This window comes from Cyprinodon variegatus, unplaced genomic scaffold (genome assembly GCF_000732505.1).
Source record: "Cyprinodon variegatus isolate N-32 unplaced genomic scaffold, C_variegatus-1.0 Scaffold685, whole genome shotgun sequence".
Taxonomy (NCBI): Eukaryota; Metazoa; Chordata; class Actinopteri; order Cyprinodontiformes; family Cyprinodontidae; genus Cyprinodon; species Cyprinodon variegatus.
In genome coordinates this window covers 146747-165329 of record NW_015151138.1, presented here as the reverse complement: position 1 = coordinate 165329, position 18583 = coordinate 146747, and the positions used below count along the sequence as shown (strand labels likewise).

General features: G+C 38.3%; 1 protein-coding gene across 1 annotated transcript in view; it reads right to left on the bottom strand.

Annotated features, from left to right (window-relative positions):
• The window catches only part of LOC107097326 (adhesion G protein-coupled receptor A3-like), a 227470-nt gene that overhangs the window by 73838 nt on the left and 135049 nt on the right, over positions 1 to 18583 (bottom strand). The window contains exons 12-13 of the mRNA XM_015394443.1: positions 17860 to 18070; positions 17264 to 17472 (exon numbers count right to left, since the gene is read on the bottom strand). Coding sequence (XP_015249929.1) covers positions 17264 to 17472; positions 17860 to 18070 — 420 coding nt within the window. The remainder of the gene's footprint in view (positions 1 to 17263; positions 17473 to 17859; positions 18071 to 18583) is intronic.

The following is an 18583-nucleotide window of genomic DNA, read 5'->3' as shown; positions in this document are numbered from 1 at the left end:
CAAGATTTCACTCGCTAATCAGTCTGGAGACTCTCGTTTGAACAAAATTTGGAGCCGTTCACCAAACGAACGTCCAATCAGCGTTGGCTTTGAGGCGGGTTGAGGTGTGACGCAACGAGAAGCGCGACAGTTCAGTCTAAAGAACATGGCGGCTTCAGCCGATGAAACTAGCGTTAGCGTGGCTAACGAGCAAGTTTTATCGGAATTACAGAGTATTTCTTCACTGAAAGAAGAGCAAAACACTGCTCTGGAGGCTTTTCTCAGAGGAAAAGATGTTTTTGCTCTTCTCCCGACTGGTTTCGGCAAGAGTAGCCTGGCTTGTGGTTGTGTTTTCGTCGTCGCTCTGTTAGTACGTCATATGCTTCGTTGATCTGATTGTTTTTTTTGGCCCGTCTATCACCAACATAGGCCAATCAGCTAACCAGTATTTATGCCCCTTCCCCAAATTACTGCAACGGAAGGTTTCCAGATGGCTATGCGGAGCAAATCCATCTGGCGGAGTCAGGTTAATGACACATAATCTCAGGCAGATTTTCATTCAATCTTTATGACAAAGGAGACAAAGGTTTAGAATTGTTTTCCTGCAGGATGGTGGACGTTGTTACTGTCTCATTTGCAGCTGCTGACTGGTTTTCTTAAAATTTTGTCATATATTTTTCTCAAATCTCATAGAAAACAACTCAAAAATGCTTTCTTATCCGTGTTGAAGCACAGACTTGTCACAGTGCGATGACAAGTCAATGTAGAAATGTTTATTTGTGTGCTGTGCACTGCTTCTTCCAAAAATGGCACTTTACATACAAGCCAAAAATATCAGTTTTGAACTCATTTGATTAGAGCTACAAAAATAACATATTTTCTATGGGAAAAAAATCTCCCAACTGAGATTTTTGATTTTCTTGTAACACCTAATGCTAAGCCAAAGGAGTTCTGGCTCGTTCCCTGATTATTGCTCTCCTTGCTAAACCTGCAAACATATGTGGATGGACATGCTTGGGTGAGTTCAGAGCTGTACCAGACTATTTCCATTTTTTAATTGTGGAAGTCATCTTACCATATTATTTTATTGCCGTACCTTACCTCACACATCTACACAACCTTCTCCCTACTTTGCCTTCACAAAACAGCTGGATTTATCATCAAAATGCATTGCAAATACTCAGCGAACTTATTAGGTTTCTTCATAAAAGTAATTGGTTTAATCTAATTGCATGACTGTAAAGTAGGCTGAATTCAAAACCATTTGAGAGAAACAGATATAAAAAAGAATTATAATAATTCATACATATTTGCTAAACTGTGTAGTTATGTGCTTCTGTGTTTATCTTGCAGTAAAAATCAAAAAATAAAATACACAAAACAGTATTTTATATCTGGACTGGGATTAGAAAAAATAGTAAAAAGATCAAGAGGGTACAAAAACATTTGTATGTGTTTAGACACTGCTCTGTGACAGACAGAGACACTTGGGAGAACATACCTGAGAAATGCTCTTGGCGAAAAACAGTGACAAAGTAAGGGAAAGCAGGACCAAAAAAAAGCTGTTTGATGAATCCAACAGCATTGTAAAAGGGGCAACAATGAAAAACAGTGATTGGGAGATAAGGAGAATGAAAAATGATAGCATTGTAATGCCAAACAGCTAAGAGACAGAAAGAAAAAGAAGGACAAATAGGGAAATGATTACCCTTTCAGCTGGAATGGTACTGTATGTCTGGTTCAATCCCTCATTTGGTCTTTTTCCCATTCCCTGTATCCCTCTACCGCAATACCACTTTCCTCCATTTCTGATTACAGATTGCTTGTGGTGATCTCAGCTCCATCTTGCCCTCCGTCATCTTTGCTATCTGTGCCACTCAGATCTAAGTGAGCACTTTATCTTTGTTGCAGCCAATTTACATGTTTGCATATCGTTAGGCGTATTTGTCAAGGCAAAGGCAAACTTTCAGGACAGTGAGTGAGGAGCGAATTTCAGTCACCAGAATAGCCTTCACCTTTGATACCAGAGCACATTGCTCAGCCAGGGGAGATGGAATTTTCAGGAAGGGATTTTTACATTGGGGGTATCTGAGACCGCTTTCACAAGGAAGAAAAAAATGACTTCTTCCCCACAAATCCTCATCTACTCTGACTCTCACCAAAAACACTGCACATAAACCCAGTGGGAAATAGACTCCTTTTGTAAAGAATCTCAATTGTCATCTGTCAAGCAAACCTTAATGTACACTGCTGCACCTCAGGAACACTAAACCTCTTATCAAATTCCATTTTCACAAATTGTAATCATCCCAAAACATGGCCCAGCTGGGATTCTGGACGGAGCAATTCAAACCGCTCATACTGAAGAAGTTTCACACACACCCGACTGAAGTATTTCAACTTTAATCTTTTATTATGAGCCTTATACTATAATATTAAACAGCCATATTATACCAGAATATGATTAGGTTTCTTTCCCTTTTCTTTCTCTTAACTGCTAGCATTGAAATATAAGTGTTAACTGTATTCTGTAGCACTTTAAGCTCTATGAATATATTAGCCGTTTTAGGTGCTACTAAGGCAATAACAAGATTAACTTATCCAGGCCATTGGCTCACTTGCACTTGCCCCCCAGCTAACAGGTCAGCTAATGCTAACAAACCAAAAAACTTTACTTACCAGTTAAAATGAAAAATGGTAACCTCTGCAAGCCTTCTTAAATCATTTCCTTCCTTAGGTAGTCACCAACCCTCTTTCAAAAAGTTACGAAGCTACAAGGATCTGGCAATGCCAAAGCTCTGTTTCGAGCTCTGTCACTTTCTAATTACATTGGTACAAAATCCTTTTGTCAATTTGCATCATAAACAGAAGTAAATATTTATATAATTTAGACCTGTCCTTAAAAATGTATGCATTTTTTTCCCGCACCACTCCAGACATTATGTTTGTGCATTATTTTTGAAAATTAATCATGATTAAAAGTTTTCTGCGATGAACTGGCGACCTGTCCAGGGTGTACCCCGCCTCTCACCCGTAGACAGCTAGAGATAGGCACCAGCACCCCTCGCGACCCCACTTGGGATAAAGCATGTCAGAAAATGGATGGATTAAAGTTTTAATTGCTTCCATTATTCAAAAGGCTGTAGAACCACCTGCAGCAGCCACTGCTCCCATTGTCCTATTGTATCAGTCTATCACATTAAGGGAGATCTGCCCAGTGTTTATTGTTATATTGCATCAACGTTTCTGTAAAATGCAGCAGGTGCCATCATTGCATTTCAAACAGATTGATGTCTGGACTTTGGTTTAATGTTAAAATCAACAACAGCGAGTTCCCCAGAGCAGAAGCTCCTGTTTAGGCATCAGAGTGAGGACATTTTTTCCATTGTCACTTGTCACCATCTTTAGAGGACGGGTTATTATAAAGTGGGGACATTTTGCTGCTCCTCAAAACCTATTTTGCCAATGGCTAGGTTTAGGGCTGAGGTGTCAATTGGTTAGGTTTGGGGTTATTTTGATGGTTAGGCTGTAGAAAGGGTTGAAAACGACAAAAAAAAAAAAAAAAATACATCGAATGGAAGTCAATGAGTCAAATTCAAGTTGGTTGATTAAATCTTTCCCTCCTGACATTGTGTTAACAAAAATCAACTGCATAAGTCCGAAAAACTAATTATCATAATATCATCCCTTCTTGCTGTGTATGGCTAATATCTGCTGATGTCATTGTCTTTCGAGAAGCTCACAGAGCAGATTAACACATTTTAGCAATAGCTGTTCTCCAATCAAAAGGTCTACCACCATGCAGAAGAAGAATTCAAAGCAATGTTATTTTCTCTTACTAATACCTAAAAGATAAATGTATTTCCATACAACAGTAAGGATTGTTACACTCAACAAAACATGATGTTGATGACACAAATGCTTCCAAAATGGAATTTCCCATCTATCAAGAATATATATATCATTTGACTCATTGTTTTTTTTTTTTTATTTTAGTGGTAATGCCTGTTTGCTGATTAGAGTGGCAGCAGTGAAACAAAAGGACAAGAGGACAGCAATCATCTAAGAATAACCCAATAAGGAATATTAAGTTTTGACATGTCGGTATGAGCTTAACATCAGTTTGGATATGAACGAACAACTATCCAACTTGGAGGAAAAACATAAACTTAAAAAGAGAAGCAGAAAAACATAATTGTCCTCATTTCTAGCAGAAAGCCTCTGGAGCACTGAAGATTCACACTCTTTGCTTAAGAACAGCTGCTGAGAAAAAGGCCAGTGGGTATTCGACTTGGGCAGTCTCAGATCAAAATACTGAGTTATCGTGTAACAATTTACTGCTATTTGTTGAACATGTAGCTTGATTCCTGATTGTGTATGCAAAAGTTGTCCAAGGAGATGAATCATGTTTGTCAGATGGCCAGTGTCCCACATAAAAGGAAAAGCTGCGTGGCTTTAGTTTAAATCATTTTGGGTTTGGACAGTGAAGCAGAAGAATTTGAGTTCACAAAAACAGAAATATTAAAAAAAGGGGGGAAAGAACACATTTGATGAGAAAGTAAAAAATGTGACTTCAATGATTATCTTTAATAAAGAATTAGGGCTGCAACAACAAATCGAGAAAATCGATAAAAATCGACTTTTAAAAGCGTTGGCAACGAATTTCATCATCGATTAGTTGTGTCGCGCGATTAATGCGTCATCCGCCGCCGTGGTCATCACTGCCACTTGACTGAAACGGGGGAAGAAAAACAAAATACGGCAGCGCCGCAGGTGCAGTGTTGCCAACTCAGCGACTTTGTCGCTATATTTAGCGACTTTTCAGACCCCTCCAGCGACTATTTTTCAAAAAAGCGACTAGCGACAAATCTGGCGACTTTTTACGGTGTCACTGGCTGCTTTTGAAGACTCTTAGTGAAAGTATGTATCGTTCCTCCAGCGGCAACTGCTGCCGTGGGGCGCCTCCCCCATCCCAACCTCGTTCTCCCGCTCCCGCAGGAGTCCCTCTCAGCGCTGCAGTCAGAGCCGCAGGATATTTACCCTCAGTGTCCAGACTGCAAATGAAGCGCGCATGCGCCGGGATTGACGGCGCAAATTGATCCCAATAATTAAAATAGCCTGCGCTTTGTAAAGCGAAAAAAGTCGTAACATGCAACTTTTGTAAAAACAAATTAACATAACACGGAACCACCACTGTTATGATGCAGCACCTGAAAAGAAAACACTTTGGAGCCTTCGATGGCAGTGAAGAGAGCTGATCAGCAGGGTGAGCGACCATGTTTGTTTCGTTTAAAAGTGGGGAAACGTAACATTAGTTTCTCAGGTAGCTCATCTGATGCTTTCCTTACCTGTTAGTAGGTTACAGACAGTGATAAGGTTGGCTACTTATTTTACTTTTAATTTCATTTGAATTAGCTTAAGCAGCATTTATATTTTCTTTATAAATAAATTAACTTGCAAAATATGAGGGCAAGGCTTTTAAAGTTTAAATCTTCTGGCAAAGATAAAGTAAAGAAGATCCTGCAATTTATGGAAGTAAAGCAGAATAAAATCCAGCAAGATCAGTAATATGTCAATTAATTATCTGCCACATTCCCATGTAAATATCTGTTTTTGGAGGATGTGTTTTTTAGCACCCCTAGTTCTCTCTTTTTTATTCCAAATACAATTTATAATTTGAATCACAGGACTATTTTTATCTCTATGGTTCAGTATTTTCTCAAGTAGCATCTTTAACTGCTATACTTTCCTGTCTTAAAAGGCAGAACTCTTCTAGTCCAAAAAAAACCTCATTTGTTGAAATGGGGGGGCCTATTGTTTGAACCCCTTAGGGGCTTTTAAAAACAAAAATGCCTGTCTTTTTTTGCGCTTTATGAAACAAAGTACCCTATATTTTGTGGATCTACAGCTACATTTCTCATGTAAGTTTACATAGTTTTATCACAAACATTTATTTTTCATATTGCAACAGTACCGTTAATGAGCAACCTGTACTTGTGTGCTTGTTTGTTCTGTCTAAAATGTTTATTTTGGAATAAAGAGGTTAATATAAAAAATATTTTTTGTCCGATTCATCGATTAATCGAAAAAATAATCGGCCAATTCATCGATTTTTAAAATAATTGTTAGTTGCAGCCCTATAAAGAACACAAATTATCAAAAACAGCCTTATATTTTCTGCATGAGCTTTGGTTGGTTGAAGAAAAAAAAAAACCCACAGCTTTGACTGCCAATTAATCAGTGACTGCACATAAACAACGTCATAACCACGAGCCCCATTAACTTTCTTCACGGATTCACAGACGCACTCCCATTAAGTGCAACAATCCCTTCTGCTGCCAGTAGCAATATTTAAATCTTGCATAGCTGAGGAGTATACATAATTAAAATAACAATAGGTAAAACCAATGCAATTCCATGCTAAAATAGGGATAACAGTAGCATATAAAATCAAGCATGCAACACAGAGCATCAAGAAACTGGACTAGCTGTAGGTAAGGGCTAACTCCTGCAAAACTATATGAAACTAGTGATGTCACAGATTATTGGTAATCAGTGAGCTCTGAAGTCATTAGCCAGGTGCAAAACAATCTGCATCTCATGTCAAGTTACAGGCCAGCAGAAATCAGCTCACTTTACTGTTTGACAAAATGTAAGAGTCAAGTCACAATAGTAATACAAAAAGTGTACAAAATATGTTGATGTGGTGTGTATGCACGAAGAGACAAAAAAAATCACACACACCCTGTTTCTGATAGTAGCTAACATGGTTAACATCAAAGAGAAGCAAATGCCTTCAAATGGAAGAAAACTACATTTGTTAAAAATGTACTTGAGAAAAATGTAATAAATGTGCAGCAAGTTAGCCCAGTGAATCCAAAACCCTAAACTCTGTGTGCCTGCTCAAGTCAGCTGTTGCACTACTGCTGTCTTACAAGCACTAAAAGTAGGTCTTTGTTTTTTTAATGTTTGCAGCATTATGCTTAAGTGCAAGTGAGATGGAGGGTGAAAGGTAGCTGTGACTTGGTGAGCAGAAGATTTTTTTATTCATTTTGAAAAGGAGTTCAGAGAAAATACTGACAAAAACAAGTAATATCCTATTTTTAATAAAGGTAGAATAATAAATTGGCATTTACACAGCATAATGGGTTTGGAATTTTAGTTTTTACAATTCAAAATAAATGCTAAAAACTCTATCAATAAGTAGCTGGACAAGACCAGGGTCATTCCAGTACCAAGACACTCCACCCCTATCTGCTGACAGGAAAGGAGCACATGTTGACCTGCCTATAATTGCACACACGGTAAGTCTAAGATGATGAATCTGAAAGGCACGGTGTTCATTGTTTCAATTGTTATTTTGTTCACCTATATGTGAAAATAAGGAGGTAGACACAGTTTCTACGGCCATGATGAATAGAATTCAGCATTCCAGCCTAAATTCAGTCGAATTTTGACAACTTCAAGAGAAACCATAATTTTTACTGAAATGTGCTGGACAGAAACCTGGCAGAAGAGATGTTAGATATGTCAGCCAAAGGGCAAAATAAATTGCTGCTTTCTTACCAAACACTCATAAAAAGTCTAATTTTAGCATAGTGATGAGAAATTTCAGCATAGTGTCTGGCAGAAATATTATTTTTTTTAATCATTATTCATTTTTTACAATACAGTAATTGTGTCAAATCTATTAGCAATCATACCTGTGTTGTTTTCAGCAATATTATGATTTATGGTTTAGTGTGTAATTTATCAAACTGCAGATCTATAGCTAGACGCCCTTTCTGACCTGAAATTCTTGAAAACAGTTGCTAATTTGTTTTGTGAGCATTTACACTAAATTGATCTGTAGAGTTTCAGTACAGCTAATCATCAGATTGAAACACCACTGCTGACAGTCATTGATGATATTCTCATAGTCTCAGATAATGGACTACATGTCTAGTTGCAATATAATGTTGCAATTTAGGAAGCGGCACCAGGCTTGTTTAGATAACAGTTGTTTGGCAGATTAAAGTTTGACTTTGAGCTAATCAGTTTACTGGGTTTTTAAAGGACTGCTGCTGCTATTAACCCTTTACTTTTTAATACAGAAGGTACTCCTGTTGCAGTGTTCTGTGTTGGTGTGTCTGTTTGAACTCGAATAGCTCCTCAGTTGCAGCAGTTCCCACTTAATTTGGGTATGCTGGTTCTGTTGGAGGTATTTTACTGTGAAAAAAGCAGTTCCCTGTGAACATATGCATGCTTTCTCTTGGAGATCGCTCCTACACTAAGCTAATCTCTATATGCAATCAACTTTCCATGCTTGTTTAAGTGGAGGGAATGCTGTGAAGACTACTACAGTAAAGGAATCATTGAGCGGAGTTTCATTAGATTGCAAATCTTTTACCGATATATTATACTAAACTTAACTGCATTGTTCTATTTGTAGGTAGCGGCAAATAAGAATTCATGTAAGCTTAATTGGACTGAGTTGGCTGTATACTGAAGAAAATAACCTGGGTGGCTTGTTTTGAAAAGATCCTAAAATTTAATTACACATAAATCAGTTCTATATAAATACATTTAACCAAATGGAATAGATATTGTATGTTTTCCCATAGTGCACCTCACATAATGCTAAAAAAAATGCTTATTTATTAAATATATTCAAAAACGTTTCCATGTAGTAATATGGTTCTTGATAGAGAATGATAGGGAATAGCCCTGGTCCACTGTCACAAACCTTGTTTAATCTACTGACACAAACTGCAGGCAACACCCTGCCTCTGCTGATATCACCAGCTATTATCACCTCTCTCTTCTCCTCCCATTACATTGCATACCAAAAAGGAAATGCCAACCGAGGGCTATGAGACACCACACATATCTAAACGGGTCATCATTATTATTGTCATAAATCCCTCCATCTCATAAAACACTCATACACCGTGGCTCTTCTCGCAGGGAAATGTCTCTGATGTCTCTGAGATATAGAATAGTCCACAGGTTGGGGATAAAGTTTCCTGTTCTAAAGCTGTGTGTGTTTATGTGTAGCTAACAAAGGCTGGCTTTTTGTCTCTAGGCAAGATGCGGGGAAAAGATTGACTAATGACGTATGAATATTCATCTATATGCAGAAAAATAGACACAAAAAGAAACTAATAAAAAGGTGTATTTTAACATCAAAGAAATTAAACACATAGGTCACAGGCAGTATATTTTATCCATCATTGTTACAGAAGATGGGGTAAATGTAGTCAAAATATTTCAGTTCTTAAATTTTTTATGCAACTACAGTCAAAGAGATTTGCTGATCCTTTCATGCTAAATGCAGAATGTAATTATATCTTTTTCAATTTTTGTGCTTGACATCCACTATCTGGGAATCTGCTTTCTGAATGTGAAACTAGTCATTGTGGTTTAGCATCAGAGCTCTACATGAATGTATAGTTAGCAGTGAACTAGGACTGAAACAATCAGATTAATCGTGATTAATCAATTATTGAAATAATCGTCAACTAATTTAGTAATTGATTAATCGTTAACTGTAGTATAGAGTTCTTAAAACATGCATTTAGCTGAAAGAGCAACCCACTTAGAACAGTAATTAGACCAAGATTGTAAAAAAAAAAAAAAATATGTGAACATTTGGAATTTAAGATAAAAACTTTGTGTTTGTCAACATTCTGTATCCAGAACTCCTCAAGTGGAAAAGTTTTACTATCACCTGGTTTAATTTAGTAAAAAATCTTCTTTAAGGAATCTTTTGCTATCCAGTTATTAATTGAAAAAATAATCGACAGATTAAATGATTTGCAAAATAAACCTTATTGCAGACCTACACTGAACCTCAAGAGCACATTAGAAAATTAGATTAAATCAATCAAGAAAGCCTCCAATGTTTGATGATTTGGTTTAAAATCAAGGTACAACACACAAGACTACTCACGTCAATGAGCACTAAATTAAATATTTTATTTGTATGTTAACTTTTCTTTTTTTGTTGCAAGCTTCAGAATTGTCTTGTCAATTGTTTTGAACTTTTATTCTCTGTATCAACACTTCTCTTCGGAGCAGCCCTCATTAAAAAAGTGCAAAAGGCTCCTGATTTATTACCCTACAGCACGAATATATTTGAACAAAAACATGTTTTTTAAGGTGGAATTTAATTGAATAAAATGCATTAGGAGAGGCACAAAATGGAAGAAAAAAAATCTTTTCTGAACCAAGCAAAATTAAATATCTTCATCAAGGAATGGCTACATGACTGAACCAGTAGATATCTAGTTACATAAAAGGTTTAGACTGTAGAAATGACTGGCACTGTCAATAGAAAAGATGGTGAGACATCTTACACACCCTGTTACAACACCGTGAGGAGGATGTAAAATAGGTAAGTAAAAAAAAATAATTAAAGCTCAGTATGAATGATAATCCTCATGATTGAAGCAGAAGTAAAGAGTGGCATTTCAGGGTTACAAACTTCCTGTGGCAATCATAATAGGCTACATACATAAAAATAACTTTTTTGGAGATTTAGTCAAATGAAAACACCTTGAAATAAAACAAAGGAGGAATATGTAAAACAGAACTCGAGTCAAATGTTTTGGGTCTGGAGGATCAGTCAAGGTCTGGGCTATTTCCTTTAAAACACCTTGCTAGAGCATAATCCTAAGTATCATAAAATCTTCATAATACCTGGATATTTTAAATATAGACCTGCTGGAATCCCCCATTCAATTGAAACTAGGTCATTACTATGTCTTTATGAGAAAAATAATGTGCATTACATGGCCATATTGAGATAGAAATGGTTTCAAAGGCACAAAAATACCCATCTTTGAAGGCCATGACCTGAATTTAATAGACCAGCTTTAGAAAAGAAGAAAAGACCCAAGACCCTGAATGCCCAAAGTAGTTGTGCAAAAATAGAAACGGTCAAAGGAACCTCTCAATGTAAGCTCCATCTTTGTGAAATATTATAACTGAAGGCTGTGTGTTTACAATAGGCAAGAGGCTGTACAACATATTATAAGCAAAGAGTGAACTAAAAGTTAGCAAAATATAATATTAAAATCAGGGTATTTTCCTTTTTTTAAGTAAGATTAAAAACCCCAAAAAATATATATAATTAAGTTTTTGCATTTGAAATAAGAAAAAACATATCCATTATCGTTTTCCAAGTGCTGCAATTGCAGTTGTGTAATTTGAGGGGCCAAACTACTTATGATTCAGTGACGGATCTGACCCTCTTAAGTTACATAGGTGAAGTGTTTGAGAAGGGCAGGCCACACGGAGCATCAACATGAAATATAATTTAATATAACTAAAATAAAGCTAACGTTTGGATAAAAACTCATGCAGTCTTTTTGCCATTAACTACTGTGCTTGGAACCTTACTTGGATTAGAAAAAGTGAACAGTACCAGAGACTCCACCCTGGTTTTCGAGAATCAATGTCCCTTTACTGTACAAACTCATTGTTTGCAGCCTGATGTTTTAAAAATGCATTAAAAAAAAAAGCTTTCTTGCTAAGCCATGGCCTTGGGGCCTTGCTTATGATTGGATAGTTCCAAAAAACAGCCACCTACACCATGTGTGATTGTGTATATGTGTTTAAACGTATGAGTGCATGTTTTACCCCAAAGGTCTGCTCCTGCATATTAACCAGCCGTGAGAGCTGCACAGGATACATGCAAAAACTTAGGATTTGACAATATCTCAGAATAAACAAAAGATGAATTATGAAACAAAATAAATCAGTAAGTCTCTGAGAGGAAGACGGCAAAGAGTAAGGTCATCAAGGTGGATCTCGAGGGGTTGCTGGGTTTTTAGAGGAAGATTCAGTCTGAGATTGAGGTTTGTCACCACAATGGAAACAGAAAATGAAGCTGCACTGCTGTAAACAAGTGAGTCAACCCTCCTGCTCAGTAAATACAAGCCTGCATGAGGCAGATGGAGAGGGTGGAGGAGGCAGTACAGGAGGAGGGAGAAGGAGAAATGTTCAGGGACTGTCCCTGGTGCTGAAATCTGGAGACTACTGCTTTTCAATAGCTTTTGGTTTAGCACAAAAAAAACTAAATAAAAATAGAGGTGGCATCACATTTGAAACTTGTGCAATGTGAATAAATTCTATTTTTAGATAAAAAAACAAAAAATGATTCATTTGGACAATGGTAAACTTTTAAAATCCACCATTCACAGTTTACAATATAGCTGAATTGAGTTTTTCTACACATAGCCTATCCCAAACCCATAATCTGGCATTCTGATTACAAAGCCATGGTAGGGTGCTTCTCAACCATGTAATTCCTTTTGCAGTAAGTTACAAAGATTTCTGTAATTTATTTATTTTTTCTAACCCAATCCTCAGCCTCAAGGGACATTCATGCTGGGCTCTGAGCCTGCATACAAAAACATACACACTCATTAACCCCAGAAAAGCTTAATGTAAGGTAATCTCAACCAACAAAAATGGCTTCTGGCAATATCCATCCTCAATTTCTGTTTTAGCATTTCAAATTATGCTTTTTTTGAACAATTATTTTTGAAGATACTATCCATTGGCATTTTCAAATTAGTAGTCGTCAGTCTTTCGTTAACTTCTGATTTTCTAAAATGTAATGTATGTCTTTCATGCCTCTTCACTCAGGTGCTTGCTGGAATGTAGAAACGGTATGATCCGGTTTATCTGTAAGATTAGAGGTATTATAAGTCTGTCCGTCCTATTATCATTTTCAGTGATGCAGCAAAAACATAGTTGGAAAATTAAGATGATCTAAATGGGGTGCTCCAACAAGTCTGCATGGGCATTGAACCACCAATGCTAATCGACGACAGAAGGGAGGATGGAATATTTTAACAGCTGAAAAATATTGTTGAAAATCTTTGATAATCAGATCTGTCTATTTGAATCTGCTCTGTTCCTCTTCATAAGTGTTATTTGATTTAGCCTTTTTTATTGTGGCCAAATTTAATTTAGGCAATAAAGCATTATACAGTGCAAATGTTTGAGTACAGCTTTTCAAAACAAAAGATTCAATATTTCAGGAAAAATATTGAATTAAAAACATGCAAATAAAATATATAACATATAAGTGGACCCAATCAGAGGGGCTCTGATTCATTGTCCGATACCTTCTGTAATTTCATAAGAGGCATGGGTTTGTGGAGCCTGTTTTTTAGTAATTTTGGAAGATTTCATCTTGATTTAATAATCATTTGCAGCAAAACAGAACATATGACTTGTTCTATGTGTGATAGAACCTATACAATGACTTTGACTGATTTTAGATAGATGTTTGCCTCTTCCAAATCAGGTAGATCTTAAGAAATTAGAATATCTTGACAAAATTAAATTTCTTATAAAAGTGAACCTTTCATTAGGGATTTATCATACATACGGGTGTATTTTAAAAATGCATTTCTTGTCATTTGTATGATCCTTACATACAGATCAACCCAAACTGCATCTCCATAAGGCTTGTCAGCAGAAGGAATTATGAACGGTTTTTAGTTTCCAGGCGCAAAGCTGTTAAGTGTGTCTTTTAAAAAATGGACAAACATCAGCAGATAATATGGGGACCCACTTTAAGTGGAAAACTGTACACTGGACTTCCAACACCATGGGTTATGAGCCAATCCACTCTTCTTCCAAATTCTGGCACCAAAAAAAAAAAAAAAAAAAAAGAAATCAAAATTTTACTTCAGGCTGGTTCTGTGGGTCTATAGTTCAGGGATGACTTAGCATGAGGTACCGGATATATATAGACCATGTTTTTATTAATTTTTGCAAAGTTATTCCCACTCCTTGTGAAACTCCTGAATTATTAAATCAATTTTGATTGACAGTCCTCTCGAGGCTCTGGTTATCCCAGTACTGCTGCACCTTTTCCTTGCACTCAACTTTCTACATAAATGGTTTGATACAGAATTATGTGAACAACGGGCTGCTACCCTGTGTGGCTGCCCTTCAGGTAAAGGGTGTAAACGACTTTCTTCTAAAAATCTGTCAAATCAGCTGCCATTCCAGTGATTGTCCTTTCTACAGACCCAGACTAAGACATTTCAAGGCTAACGAAACCTTTGCAGGTGTTTTAAGCTAACTAGGTGATTAGGGTGTGGTAGCTTGGGTCTCCTAACCTGAGTCCGCCAGATGGATTTGTTCCGCATATCCATCTGTTAACCTTCCATAGAGGTAATTTTGGGAAGGGGCGAAAATTCTGGTTAGCTGATTGGCCTATGTTGGGGATAGACGGGCCACATTAACCAATCAGATCAACGAAGCATATGACGTAACAGAGCGACGACGAAGAGGAGCCAATTGATAGATCAAACTCTTGCCGAAACCAGTCGGGAGAAGAGCAAAAACATCTTTTCCTCTGAGAAAAGCCTCCAGAGCAGTGTTTTGCTCTTCTTTCAGTGAAGAAATACTCTGTAATTCCAATAAAACTTGCTTGATAGCCACGCTAACGCTAGTTTCATCGGCTGAAGCCACCATGTTCTTTAGACTGAACTGTCGCGCTTCTCGTTGTGCACACCTCAACCCGCCTCAAAGCCAACGCTGATTGGACGTTCGTTTGGTGAACGGCTCCAAATTTTCTTCAACGGAGAGTCTCCAGACTGATTAGCGAGTGAAACCTTGCGAGATCAGGATGGTCTCATGAGGCTATGGGTTTCCAATATTTAACCTTCTCTGTGATACAAAATTGAATGATTGAAACAGCAATTTCAACATCTGTAAGAAATAACGGATTGACATATTCTACTGTATGTGTAATAAATCAAAATTATGAGCTCTTCTTTCTGTAATGAGGGACAAAAAGATAATATAACAGTTTCGCTGATTGTAATTTTTTAGATACACGAGTAGCTTTAAGGCATTATATATCCTGTGTAACCATTATGCACTTACACAGCACCACGAATAGCTTTAGTAAATACGCAAACAAAACAGGTGGCACTGCCTTAAACATGTGAACTGGATATTTTAACAGGTACACATGTTCAATTGCTGTTAAGACACTCAGAGGGAATCAGCTAATCACATACCAGCAACGTACTGGAGGCTTAGGCTTCTAGACATGGTGACGTTTACTTGCTAAATTTCAAACAAAACATAAGGGGTAGTAAGTGACTTTGAATGTGGCATAGTTGTTGGTCCAAGATAGGTTGCCTTTAGTATTTGAAAAACTAATGACATCCCCCAAATTTATATGTATTACCATGTGTTGTGCTCACAGAGAATTGACAAAAAAAAGAAAATAAGGAGTGAGCCACAGCTGTATCCAAAAAAAAAAAAAACATTGTCAGAGAAGTCAAGAATGGACAAATTGGTTTAAGATGATAGAAAATCTACTACAGCTGATGTTTAAACTATATATCCTCCATTCTATCATCAATAATGGTGGTGGAAAATTAATGGTGAGGGAGATTTTTTGTTAGAGTACCTTGGTGCTCTTAGCATGAACTGAGCTTTGCTTAAGAAAAAACAGCCAAACCAGGTCTTGCTGTGAATAATATCCATTCTTTAAAGGTCACAAAACCTCGATAATGCACCATGTAAAAAAAGCTAAAATCATTTTAAACCATTTTTTTGAGGGTGGCAGTGCATTTATTGTGCAACTGTTTTCTCCACTTTCTGACCCAAATCCTTGCACCCAGTTCTGAAAGTAAAATCAAGCTGACAATTGCAAGGTGCACCAACAGAGTGGGTGCTGATTGTATGGAAAACCTCCCATTGTCTAACTTTTTACATAAACACAATATAACTGATTATGCTAGATTCCCTTTAGGAAAGATCTTACACTGCTTGGATTACAGAAGACAGCTCCATTCTTGGAGGCACCCTGAGAGTAAATGGCCAGCTTGCACTCAGGCAGCACTGACAATCTGTCTCCCTGTGACATGAAAAGATTATGCAACAGGTTTTGTACTTGCAGAGGCTGTCCTGAGCTGAAGGGAATCATTGTTGCAACATAGAGCATTTAAGGTGGTACTAACAGAGGAGTGATGTCACAGGTCTGTAAATAAGGGTCCTTTTCTCGGGCACTGCAGAGACCAGGCGGGTGTGGTGACTGCATTAGCAGACGCGCGCCATCCCCGGTGCAAACACCGGCTCACAGGGATGTGGACGTTCTCATCACGGCTTTCTACCATCGCTATGACAACCCTCAGCCAGGCGAACGTGTTTTGAAGTTATTGTACTATAATTGAATCGGACCAAAAAAAAAAAAAGCAGATCAAGAGTCATTCCGGTTGTCACAGCGCAATCCATTGATGGTGCGCCGTGTCTGAGTGAAAAACACACATGCACAATGACATCCTGACATCTGCTCACCATCTGACAACAGCTTAGTATTCTCCAGACACCTCCCCCCACCCCGTCTCCCCCTCTGTGCACCCCGTGCTTTTATCATATGCTGCTTTTCTTCCTTCCTGCTCTAATGCGGCTTTTCTTTTTCACCCCTGATCAAGCATGTTTCCACCAACGACACTAACGAAGCTGATGAGCGGCTTCTTAGAATATGCAGGTTAAGAAAAGGTACAACACTTTTTCATGCTCCACTGAGAACTGACCTCCCAGTCTAACGAATCCCACTCTTCGGTAAACATCCGGAGGATTTCTCTTCATCCAAAAAAAAAAAAGAAAGAAAGAAAGAAAGGGAAAAAAAAAGGATAAGAAGAAGCGGACCAGAAGCAGCGGGTCTAAGGAGCGACCTTGCAATGCGCTGCCATTGCGCTTTTGGTGCTTCTAATCCTCATGAAATCAATTTGAACACAGAGGGGACGTCGTCAGAGGAAAACATCGCGGCTTGAAGCGTCGAGACCAACTTGAGAGACGCTGACGAACAACGCTAAGCTGTACAGTCCAGCATTTTTCTTTTTTTTTTGTGCTTCTTCTTTTTCTGCTTCGAGATGGTTGCAACCAATTAGCACACCACTTGCGCTCAGAGTCGATTCGCTCCTGACAGGGCACTCCTTCTCCGGAGCATCGCTTCTGTTGCAGCTTGGGAGAGGATGGCAGACTGTAAAACGCGCACAACTTCTCCTCTTCTAGTCAAAGCAGTGTAGACTCTAGATCCCAACGTTAATAAATCCTCATACAGCATTTTGGCAATCCATGTCCTCTGCCGGGGAGCAACAATAAAGGAAGCTTTTGAAGGTCTTCTATTAAAACACGTGAGTCGGTCTACTCCACAGCAGGAGGAAAAAAAAAAGGTGGATTTGATCCGTAATGGGCCCTAAGCATTTGGAAAACAGGTTATGTGTTGCGGGGGGGTCATAGTAAAATAACTACTCACCATTAGCACGGCAAAGTTCTTGTTATGACTGCAGTGAATAGTGGTCGTATTGCCCCCAGAGGCGGTTATGTGGCAGCCCTCTGCCCTCCAGCCACCGTGTCCATCCAGCAGGTCAAAATCCCAGTAGGCTGCGGTGGGGTCTACACCCAGCGCAAAGTGCCTGAGAGCAACGGTAACAGAGTGCAAGGCGCTGCCGCGGCTGCAGCCATCTGGAAGGAAAAGCACTACTTTGAGAAAAGGAAAGCCGAGTGAAAAACACTGTCAGTGATTTTGGCAGAAAAAAAAAAAACACCCATTCATGCACACAAGCAAGTCTCGGACAGTTACTGCAGCTGGAGTGTTGACTGTTTTTACTTCCACGCATCAAACATCAGCAGACTGTATTTAATGTGACCACTTTTGTTTTCATTTCATCCATTCATTCATATGATCACACCCTCTAGCCTTTTTCTATTCATACAATCCACATGTTGCGCAAAAAAAAAGAAAAAAAAAAATACAGTCTTGACTGCGTATGTGCGCGCGCGCATGTGTGCATGCATTCGGTCCTGCGTTGACATCACACGCGTGAAAGATAAAAATTGATTTCCTCTTACCTAATTTGGCAAAAGCAACTGGTGTCGAGACGCTCCTGCGCTTCCCATCGTCTGCGAGGTTTGACGAATTCCCTGTACAGGGGAAGAGTTTTCCATTGCGAAACAGAATGAACTGCAACCTGCAAGTGGAGTTATCAACAGATTGCAACGCAGAGGAGGAGACAGGCGGACCAGCCAGCGGTAGATGGATCGAGGCGACTGCCACGGAGTTCTGCAGATGAAAAAATGAATAAATAAATAAATAAAAATCAAGGGAAACAGTTTAAGAGTTGCATCTTCTGTATTTCCAGTATTTAACTTTGCTTTGCAAATGTCCACAATAAAAATTGCGTTTCTCTTAAGGTTTGGAAGGGACCATGAGTTAACAGGGGAACTAGTCGCACCGTTTGAAGCGTTTTGGTGTGCCTGTTAGGTCCGACTCTGCAGCAAAGGTGGAATGGTTCTTACCATTTCGGCTTGAAGGCACATCAACGCTGCAGCTTGATTTAAAGAGACAACCGTTGTGAGTTTATCCCCCATTCACCGACTAATTACCTCCGGATATGCACCCTCACAATATAACATGATGCAGAAAAAACACTTCAGTGCGACAAAAATAGGTTGGAAATGTCAAAGTGTGTGAACCAGCTATCTTTTACAACAAGTGAATTCACTTTGATTCTTTTGCTGACTTCCTTACTCACTGTTGTGCAAAAGAAAAGTAAAAAAAAAAAAAAAAAAAAAA